The 10,897-nt window shown below is 51.0% G+C and overlaps 2 protein-coding genes across 2 annotated transcripts; both read left to right on the forward strand.

Annotated features, from left to right (window-relative positions):
• The first annotated feature begins 236 nt into the window (after nucleotides 1-236).
• On the forward strand, nucleotides 237-752 carry BO97DRAFT_153368 (uncharacterized protein). The gene has a single exon (XM_025690182.1). It carries the CDS (start codon nucleotides 353-355, stop codon nucleotides 668-670), a length of 318 nt encoding a protein of 105 aa, XP_025548942.1. The 5' UTR covers nucleotides 237-352; the 3' UTR covers nucleotides 671-752.
• Nucleotides 753-2,452: 1,700 nt separating this feature from the next.
• Nucleotides 2,453-4,780, forward strand: BO97DRAFT_153372 (putative bZIP transcription factor). Its single transcript, XM_025690183.1, has 2 exons — nucleotides 2,453-3,421; nucleotides 3,481-4,780. Exons 1-2 carry the CDS (start codon nucleotides 2,610-2,612, stop codon nucleotides 4,592-4,594), a joined length of 1,926 nt encoding a protein of 641 aa, XP_025548943.1. The 5' UTR covers nucleotides 2,453-2,609; the 3' UTR covers nucleotides 4,595-4,780.
• The last annotated feature ends 6,117 nt before the right edge of the window (nucleotides 4,781-10,897 follow it).

A 10,897-nucleotide genomic window follows, 5' to 3' on the forward strand; every position in this document is an offset into this window, starting at 1 on the left:
CCGATCATGGGATGATGATGATGACAAAGGGTGGATGGGATGCACCTTGACTGAGAACTGCGCACGGACGATAACTGGTTTTCGGGCAGCATCGCCATCTTCATCGAGGCTACCACTACAGATACTCACAGCCAAGAGAAGAGCGCTGCTACCCACGGCCCCTCTTCCTCCTCCTCCTCATCCTCTGCGACCGTCTTCTGCTAACGTAACTTGGTGGTTCCCCCTCCCTCCCGCCCGTTCAGGTACTGTACCTGGTGTCTTGAAACCCCCAGCTACTGAAGCCAGGTACCAATCATTTGGCGATGGATGTGATGAGACGTTTGTGAAGAGCAACAGCGAGAGGAACGAACCTATGGCACCTGCTTGTCAGCCTGCCTGCCGCGAGTTTCGGGCTGCCACCACCTGGGATGGATGGTTGAAGCGTATCTCAGGAGGGGGTCGTGGGAGCGTAATCGATAGGCTATCGATAACCGGTTTGGAAGGGAGCCCCACTCTGATCCACTGTCTGGGTTCTGAACTGCTTCTGATACCGACCACCCGGCACGCCTCTTCAATCCTTCCTGGCTTCATCACTTGCACACTGGCTTACGGAGTCGGCTTGACGGCTTTGACCAGGCCAAAGAAGGCAACGAGGGCTACCATGTCAATTGCAGTTGAGAGGGTGGAATGACCGATAATAGAGAACCCGCCATCACCCGTCGCGATGTGGGACTCTGTCTCGCTCTCTTCCGTTGTGCACATTAGGTTAGCTTTGGCGGTTAGGGTTGATCGAGCAGGGTGAAATTGATTCATGTCGTTATCTATCCATCGGACCTCTCTTGCGTCGCTCGTTCATGTCGAAGCGTTGCCTGCACGATACTGGTGTGATGTGCATCCGGAGAGCTTATTGCACATACTGTGAGTACCCAAGCAGCAGTTTATTCAAGTGCGTGTGTGTGTGTGTGTATGCCAGTGTGCACTGTGCACCGTGCATCCGGAGTCGACCGACAGAGTAAGTAGGCTACTCCGTCGTTGTCAAAAGTACCATCCGCCAGACTAGGGCGATCGGGGCCGAACGGACGACGAACGGTTTGAGAATGATGGGGAGGGACCGTGAGGAGGGATCACGGGCCAGCTTTGGGTCTCTCCGTTTCGGCAATCGTGAGAGGATACAGTACTCACTGTAGTAGTAGTTAACTGTATGTCAGTCAGTCAGTCAGTTAGTCAAGTAGGCAAGGCAGGTAAGAAGCGCCGCGGCCCATGGGTGCACGAGAAGCGTCATGATCATTATTCGTCCCTTGACCTTGGACTGATTATTCATCCAGCGTTGATTTATTCTTCTTTTCTTTTCTTTTTTTCCTTTTTGTCTGTTCACCTTTTGGCGATTTTCCCTTTGCTCTCCCCCTGCCAGCTGCACGTCTGCCCAACGAAGCATCCAATGATCGCCTCTCGTTAATCTCGGGAACAGTCAGAAATCCTCGCCTCGTCTTTTGACTTTTCCGCTGACCGCCGGATGGCGTCTGCTTTTTGGCTCTTCTTTTCTGCTGAGGGGAGCAGTTCATGGGTTTGGGTTTGGCGTGCTGGAGGGTCTGGCTAGTTCCAATCAAGGTAGGGTTGATGGAGTCTCCGAAGAAGAGTGGAAGCTGTGGGTTTTGTTGAAGTGAGATCGAGGTTCGACGGGCCCCATAGTTAGGAGGAGCAGTATAGTGAGTGGAGTGCTTTTTTGGGAAGTGTCATTTCTTGTTCCTGTTGTTGGTGTTGTTGTTGGTTGGATAATTCTCTCTTTCTCTTTGAATGTATTTTTTTTTTTTTTCAAATGGTCTATTCTACTGTAGCTCGAGGTTAACCTGTGGGTTTTCTTGGGTCAGCATCAAGTCCTCATGAATCTCCTAATTCAATCATTTGGGTGGGAATTTACTCGCCTTTGTTTTAGATTTGGGAGTCTAAATCTAATTTAGTACGATTTGGATGCTTTTCCACTTCGCTTGGTAGACAGATACCCAGAATCAATTCAGGGACCGACTTCAGGTTCCTATCAATGATTTACTGACTGCTATAGATACTTATATGTATGGACTCGTTTCCCCTCCCGCTGGTCACTTGTTCTCTTCCTCTTTCATCATCTTCATCAACATCTTATTGATTATCAACGATAACTACATCTACAACAACTCCCTCCTCCTCTTACACTCATACCCATATCTTTCTCCCCTCAACTTGATATACTTACTCCTCTTCCTCCTCCCTGCATCCACTTTTGGCCTCCTCCGCGCCTACAACTACCAATCCTCTTCCTCCATTACTCGCGCATTCTAAATACTCCTTTCCTCCTCCTCTTCCCGTCGAGACGCCTCGAGAATCCTTTTCTTCTCTTCGTCTCTCCTGCCTTAATTCCTACTTTTCAATCTCATATTTATCCTTTCTGGAGATTGAGACTCGTTGCCTTTTGATCGCCAACCACCCATTCAAACCCCGCACCTCTTTTTTTCGACCGATCTTTTTTTACACACCGCCTCTTGCTGTCTCTCTAATTACCACGACAGCTTTCCCTTGGGCGACGACCTCAAGGCTTTCTTCTTCTTCTCTCCCCCCCCCATTTCTTCTCACATCACATTCACATTATCCACATCATGGCAAGATATTCTCAACCGTCATTTGACTTCTATCAACAATCTCCTACCACCTTGGACGCCAAACCTGCATTTCCTGAAGAGGATGAGATGAGTGTATTAGATGATAAGATCCTGGATTCTACTTCACCCGATATGTCTTCCTCAGCTGCCGACCACCGCCGACCTTCTTCGTATGATCATGCACCCGATGCATACACGCATCGAGATTCCGTCTGGTCCGACTTCTCCCATTCTGTCTCCAGCAATCAGTCCCGCCACAACTCCCAAGTCGGCCATCCGTTCTTTGAAACCGCCCCTAATCCTTTTATGCGCGTCGATGGCGCTCACCCGTCCGCAGCATACGCCCAGCAGGCCTCGTGGTCCCTGTCCAAGGACTCGGGCGCATGCACTCCTACCGCCATGTACGAGCACTTCCCTTCCGAGCTGGACCACAGCGCCTCGGCGCCTTTCGCCGGCGGCGCCGTCGGCCCCGTCAGCACCATCAGCATCCCCTCCATGTCTTACCGTCCCGGCATGGCCTTCGCGCACCCTGCAGCCGTGGCCATGTCCCCGCAGTCGAGTCAGGGTTGGATGCCGGCCGCCACAGACATGGCCGATGCTGTGGCACGTCCGACCAAGAGTCCCACCTACCGCAACAGCTCGCCCTTGAGCATGCGCCGGGACGGCATCCGCAAGAAGAACGCTCGCTTCGAGATTCCTGCCGAGCGGACGCTGAGCAACATCGACCAGCTAATCAGCCAATCCACCAATGAGGAGGAGATCAAGGAATTGAAGCAGCAGAAGCGCCTGTTGCGGAATCGTCAGGCTGCGTAAGTGCCGCCATAACATCCCCTCCCATGCGTGATGATATCACTAACAGATACTCTAGTCTGGACTCCCGCCAGCGCAAGAAGCTCCACACTGAGAAGTTGGAAGAGGAGAAGAAGCAGTACACGCAGATCATCAGCGATCTCGAGGAGGAGCTGCAGAGCATGCGCCTCCGGGAGGCGGAGCTCCTTCGCGAGAAGAACGAATGGATGTCCGCCCAGCAGGAGATCACTCAGTACATCAACACCATGCACATGGACAAGGATGAGCTGATCCGCGTGCACACACTGGAGACGGCCGAGCTTCGTAAGAAGAACAACATCCTCAAGGAGACCGTGGAGAAGCTTGAGCGTCACGCCAGACCCACCGCCCCCTCGAATCTGCCCTCTGAATTCTCCGACTTTGAGAACCTGACCATGGACAGCAGTCCCTGGGAGGACTTTACGATGGTCAACAGCCTCTCTTTGGATGCCGAGGCCGTGGCCCCTCCCAGTGCACAGCCCACCTCGATGGTTATCGCCTCGAACGAGAAGGACAAGTCGGCGACCAGCGACTATCCGTTCAGCTGGAACGCGTTCTACATGTGCCTGCTCTTCGGGGCCTTTGTGGCCTCGAACGGCTCTTCGCTTTCCGCTCGCTCCATTCCTCAGCTGTCCGAGGAGTACCGCGCGGAATCGGCCAACGTGCTGAAGGCCGTGCTATCTTCCTCCCCTCCAGAGCTTGCCCAGCCGATGGGCCAGGCGGCTGTCGCCTCCTCGTCGGCCGCTGCCGTCATGCCCAACACCATCACTGGCGCCCAGATGGCCCAGATGACTGGCACGGCGGCCCCATCCAATCTGGATGAGCTCCACAGCACGCTGGTTATGCCCACCAAGCAGCAGGAGCAAGAGCAGGTCTTCGCTCTCAACGTGGACCAGTACAACTCCCTGACGACTTATGATGATGCTGGTGTTGAATACAAGCAACAGCAGCCATCGAATCTCCAGCAAGCGCTGGCTGCCATGAGAGGCAGCGTCCAGAGTAAGGTGTCGACCAAGGCCACCTCCGATGTCTACTCCCGGTCTCTGATGTGGGACCGGGTGCCTGAAAAGGTGATCCGGGATTTCCGCCGCATGGTCCAGGAGTGCGGCGTCCCTCCGGTCAAGGAGGAAGACGCCAGTTTCGGCCACCAGTAAAAATGGTATGATCAAGGTTTGGTGTTTGTTCATCGAACCGTGTCGTTCACCCACCTCAGCCTTTTGTCTCGTTCCTTTTCTGCGTCCATGCCCCACCAGGGCGACCTGACTGAGTTCTGCTGCCTCCATCCCTTCGCTTCTCCAACCTCCGAGTCTTCTGGGAAGACCTTTCACTCCTCTTTGGGCACCGTGACAACGGACCCCTTTTTTAACGACCCTACGACTGCATGGCCACCTTTAGCCAGAGATGATTTAGCCCCATATATACATAGACAGCTTGACTCAACTTGACCCAATTACTTCATTTCGACTGGATATATCTGCCGGCTAAGCAATTACCTCCTTGATGAATCTCGTCTGCCAAATTAGCGATGATGTTTTTTATTTTCTGCGCGCAGCATTCTCTCTCTCCTTCGGCTTCACGGCGTATATGTGATCAGACTTTCCCTCCCACGACGAGGGGCAATCCAGGCTTCGGGCTTTATCTTGCATTCGTGTACATTCTTCCAACCAACTTACGAGACTGACTTACCTACTTTGAACATTCGCTTGCATTGGAACCTTTTCTCCAAGGTCGGTGGTGGCAGCCTACCTTGGAAATTCGTGCGCACACAAACACAGCGAAATGCAGAGGACCTCTACTGCATTTCACCCCACAAACACAAACAAACGGTTACAACGGAACAACGGGACGGTAGCATATCTCATTTTAACACTTTCTTGATGGTTCTTGTTTCATACTTCCGGGTTTTCTATTTTTATTGCATCGCGAGGATACGGGCTTGGCTGGCAGCCAGGGCGGCACTTGTGTTATGATTGTTTATGGTATATGTTACGATACGACTGCGATTTGATGTTTTTCATGTTTTATGTTGATGTTTACGACCGGGATGGTGTCTAATGTTTATGATGACGATGATGACTGTGTTTCTTTTCTTTGGGGCTGTCCTGAGTCCTGGGTATACCTCACCAGGACGTTCGTTCCCCTTCTCTCACTTGCAATTTCCTTTGTCAGACAGATTTTATCACGAGACCAGTTTGCTGGTCTGTACAGATGACTGGGGCACCTGGATCGTTGCGAAGCTAGCTAGCTCGCTACCTGACGACCGACTGCAGCGGTTAGTGGGTAGTATAGTTAGTAGTGGCAGTGACGGTTTACTTCAGGGTCATTCCCGTCCGTTCATTCATCTCGAGAATCTCATCTCTTTTGTTTTAATGCTCATCTGTGCATATTGGTGAGGTGCTTTGTATATAAATCTGATCTGACTGAACGTAAAAGGAAGTGAAGTGCATTGAACGGGAAGATGGTCGATCTATCTTGTGTTTGCTAGTTGTAGCTGCTGTCTGGTTTCTTGCATATTTAGTGCGCATGCGGTATTGCTTACTATATATGCATTCACAAGTATTTTACTTCGGTGATAGTGCCAGCTCGGTGGTTGATTACATTAATGCAACAGACTGACAGAGCCCATGACCCTATACCTCGAGCTCAATCTTCGCAACATCAGGACCCCACTCAGACCAAGCCTGTCCATCATTAACGCACGGGCACAAGCTTGGGGAAGATTTTCTTCAATACTCGTCGCCAGGCCGGCATTGGAATGGAATCAGCAGCGCCTCATTCCAACTTATCCTGGTCCGTACTCTTGCCCAAGTAGAGCCGGAGCGGGGTTCTACTCGGTTCGTGGAGGTGTATAAGGCCAGGTACGGGGTTTTCTTTGGCTGATAATGGTAATGGTCATGGTGAAAGGGTGAGGGAGGTGAGGTTCTGGATAGGGCGAAGGGGAGAGAAGGAATTTTTTTATTTAGCCAAGTTCAGATTATTATCAAGCACTTAGGCTAGTTACTGAGATACTACCTCTACATACCTATGGTACATACATACCTGGAGTTACGGCTTTGGACTCGGTTCGGGAGAATGTATGTACTGTACTGTACCCGACCCTGTTAAGCAGGAATAGTCAAAGATTGAATACAGGTATTCAGTCTCTAGAGGGGGCAACAGCAGTTATCTAATAAGGAAAGAACCGATGGTCTATCTGTTTTGATCGATGAAGGCTATATATCGTATTTTGCCTATGGGCAGGAATCGGCAGGAGGTGGACCACTCGCTGTGAAAAACGTTGCCTCCCATCTCAGATGAAGATAAAACAGAGCTCCATTTTGCATTATTGCTATCAAGTGCATGCCCAGCATAAGTCGAAGCATGTAAGCAAGTTCCACATGATAGAAGACTTAGGGTTTTTAGGGCCGGGGCTACCTTAGTCTGATGACATCCGCTGCCCCTGGACCTGCCTGCCCTCTGTCAACATCAGTTACTTGACGTCCTCACCAACAGATTAGCAACAGAGATCACATCTTACATAAACAGAACAACCACCAGCCGCCAGACCCAAAATGTCAACAACCACCCCGACAACGAACCCTTCTACGACATCCTAATGCGCTCGCCCATACATACAAAGAGAAACGCATGCTCGCCCAACCCGACCAAAAACGCTAGGCCTCGCCGCAGGCCGGCGGAATTCGCCGACGGGAACAGGAAAATTCTTACCCGCTCCCTTGTTCCTCGTTGACAACAGCGCCCCCCACAGACTCCAAAATCCGGGGCGACTCCGTTACGATAATCGCGGTGTATGTACTGTACATGCACGAGACGTATCCGTAGAACTGGATTTCCGGAGACCAGCCAGCCGGCAATACACCCGGCAATGTTGGTTTGTTCGGGATCCGGCGGGTTCCCCGTTTCTCCTTGGGGATAAATCCTTGCTGCTATGTGGATTTCATTGTTGGCGGTTGGTTGAGGATCATGTTTAGTGTTTGCTTGCATGCCGCGGGAGGAGTGGGAGGTGGTGAGGGGGTGGCATGGTGGTGTTTTTGGGATGTTGTTTGATGGGTTGAGGGAATTTTTATATGATCAAGTAGAGGGGGGTGTCTTTCTCGGGTTCAACAGTGTGAACCGTATGAACCGAACCGTCTATCTATATAATTGCATTTCTATATTAAAGCTACTACTACTGAACCTGATTAGATCATTGTAATTGTCCATGTCCTAAAGTATGGTAATCACTGCAGTGCGGTGGCGGAAAGCACCGGATCTATAGAAAGCGTATCCTGAAGCTTCATGGACCTCATTAGCACGCTAGAACTTCATCGCTCTAGGCCTTCCAGAATAGTCAAACCTTCTGCAGTTAGTAGCTAGCTGTCTCGTAGAACGCTTCCACTTTCGAAGCTACTTTTCATTAGAAGCGCGAAATTCCTGTGGTCTTTCTTCGCGCGCAAGAACAAGCTTATTAAGATATAAATCCATGGCCCTTGATCTGCTTGTCCATGCGCGTTTCTAGCGACGAAGATGAAGGACTCTGCGTACGCGTCCCTAAGCGGTTTCTCTACTGCAGATGCCTGCTTCGATAGCTGCCTTGCAGTATAAGGTGCTTTGGGTGCTATGAATGGGGATCATCCCAGCGTACAGCATATGTTGAGTGGTGGCTTTGGTTTGAATCGGTTAGTGTGGAGTACCGATGGCGCGCGATTTCGTCGACCGAAAGGCCTACTTGGCCGCGGCAAGTCCTCAGGTCACTTCCAGCCCGCAGATCTCCTAGCAGCACTGTTAGCGGGAGATGCGCTGCTGCACCTGTCAGAGAGACACAGAGCATACCTGTCGACGCTGGGCAAAGTCCTGGTAGAAGCCTAGCCAGAGATCCCGCGAGCGGCAATCCGACGGCACCTCTGTCTCAGTATCGTTGTCACAAGCCGGTTGCTCGCGCTGGATCACAGCATCCGGGGTCTTCAGCCATGGCTACAGCCACACGGTCAGTCGTGCCGGGGAAAGTGTCTGGAGACTCCTCCTGCCCGGCAGTCGCCAGAGGATTAGAATGAGGAGAATGGAACAGAAAAGGAGGGCCGGAATCCGGGATAAAGGCAACATGGTGCAACACGCAGAACTACCCGATATAAGTTTGTACACGACAAATTTTATGCTCTTTTTCTATGTACAAGTACTGTGAAGATGTAGAGGGGCGTCAGAGGGGAAAGAGAAACTGTTTGCATAAAGAGTGCCCCCCCCCCCAATTGTGTCAAAAACTGGTAGCATTGGAGACATGACAGCTGAGACTCCCCGACTCCCATTCTTCTTATCCTACACGTTTCTCGGGCTGGGATCGCCGGCGCCATGGTACGAAGGTCGAAGGACAAGCGGTCAATGCTACTAAGACAGCGCGGGAAAAGAGGACGAGTGATGTGGATTAGGTTCAGCAGCGTCGGTCAAAAGCCTGGGGCCGGGTATGTAGCTGCGAGGCTTGCTGAGTCTTTGGAGATAGTACCATGACAATGGAGATGACAGATCTCAAGTGACGACTGTTCGGATGGATATGCGTGAGTGAAAGCAAGCCATGCGAGGGAGATGCGCCTCTCCCTTCTCTGTTGGGACCTAAACCTGTCAAACGGTAGTTTATTGGGCCTTTTGTTCTACCCAGAATCAATCCAGCACTATTTTCACTCAAGGAAGCCCCTGGGCTTGAGCCGATAGAAGAGTTGATGCGGATGGATTATACCTTTGGTTAGAGCAAGAACTTTCAATAAAGAAACGTCTGGCAAGCGGTTTCACCATAACATCAAACAGCTAGTTCTGAACAGGCAGCAAAGGCAGCTGGTTTCGGACGGTGACATCAGCCTCAGGGTTAAATGCCAGAAAGACAAAAGGTTCGAACCAAGAATGATGCAGCTGCCTTTCTTTCTTTGTACCGGACATACCGGGCGGGAAAGGAAGTCTCCCCTTTCTCATATCGACTTGGTAACGACGGTGTTCGTTTTAATCGCGAAACTCGGGGGTTATACCCTCTGTGTGCTGTTGAGGTAGGCACTCTGCCCATGATTAAGTTCGATTAGGGCAGCTGATGAGTCGATAACCTTTATTCAGGGGGTTGCACGTTTCATTGTCACTTGGCCAGTCAGGCCAACTGCAATGGAACCTTAAACATTTGGATGCTTGGGAGGAAGACCGGTTGGCAGGAAGAGGCCCATTCGTTTTCTTTGCCTGATCATAATCATGGGTAGGAGAGGATAGGTATCAGATAGTCCAGAGAAAACTTTAGATGGTCGTTCGAACATCTACAAAAGTGTATCCGCAAGACAACTCCGTAGTCTTCCTTCCCTTGATATGGTTGGGGCGGTAAGCTCCGGCACTATACAGTACTAAATCACTGACTGATCTATATTCATGGGTTGGGTACGTCGTGCACTACCATTTCCAGCCCTCGTCATCTGACAGCAAGCGTAGGTACTGAGGTAGAGTTTATGCGTGCATACGCTGCTTTTTGCTACAGTCGATTGTTTGTGGAGAGGAGATGTGGAGATGTTGGTGCGTATATGTGTGTAAGGCGTGCAGACATGCATATCTTGGTTGCTTCTTGCTTACTTACCTTGCTGGCTGCTTGCAAGGGTATGTCTGTACAGTGTGTAATTGTGTGTGATGAATAAGATGCGTGCTAGTATCTGCAGAACCTTCTACGTCGTAGTATCCATGTCCGTTGATGACGCCCTACGAAAGCAGATTAGACTACGGTAGCTTTAGAGGATTACGGGCAGTATGCTGCCACAGCAGGAATTCAGGCTCTGCAAATTAAAGATGAGGCTGACGCAATCTGATTATGGATTGCATTGGGTTGGGTATTATCTGCGGTTCTAGACTGTGGGACTATCGCTTGTAGTGCCCGGTGGGAACAGAGAAAAGAATGTACATGAGGAGGGGCCGTGGGTCTTTGGGCGTATATGCGATAGCACAGATGAGCGAGGGAGAGAAGGTCTGTGTGCCTCTGATGTCGACATGTGGGGTGAGGTGAGATGGGATAGATGGTGGGAGTTCCTTTGCTGCTCTACTCCAAGTAGAACCTGTGTCAGCCTTGTTACTGGGTCCATTGTTCAGCTGCAACCCTCCAAGACTTGACGGCCAGTCAGATCTGGAGACCGGCCCAGACATAGACAGTAGACTGTTCACGATAACAGAGTCTTGAACAATATCCCCCTAGGTTTGGTCATCGCGAGTTGTACTTGTCCTTCCAGATCCTGTCACAGCGAGAAAACGTCATGTCAGCCTGAGAGGTTCGAGAAGAGGGGGTGGGGATCCGGGCTGGTGGTTGGCTGGAAGTGTGCCGGCGGTTTGCATGGCGCATTTCACCAACGACTGCACGAGCGCCTATCAATCACCGCTGCAAATGATGGGCTGAGGTTACCCCATTGGAGACGCGCGCCGACGCACATCGATCCAGCTCGACAGGAAAAAGGAAATTGGCTCAGGTAAGGTAC

The sequence above is a fragment of the Aspergillus homomorphus genome (assembly GCF_003184865.1).
Source record: "Aspergillus homomorphus CBS 101889 unplaced genomic scaffold BO97scaffold_34, whole genome shotgun sequence".
Classification (NCBI taxonomy): Eukaryota; Fungi; Ascomycota; class Eurotiomycetes; order Eurotiales; family Aspergillaceae; genus Aspergillus; species Aspergillus homomorphus.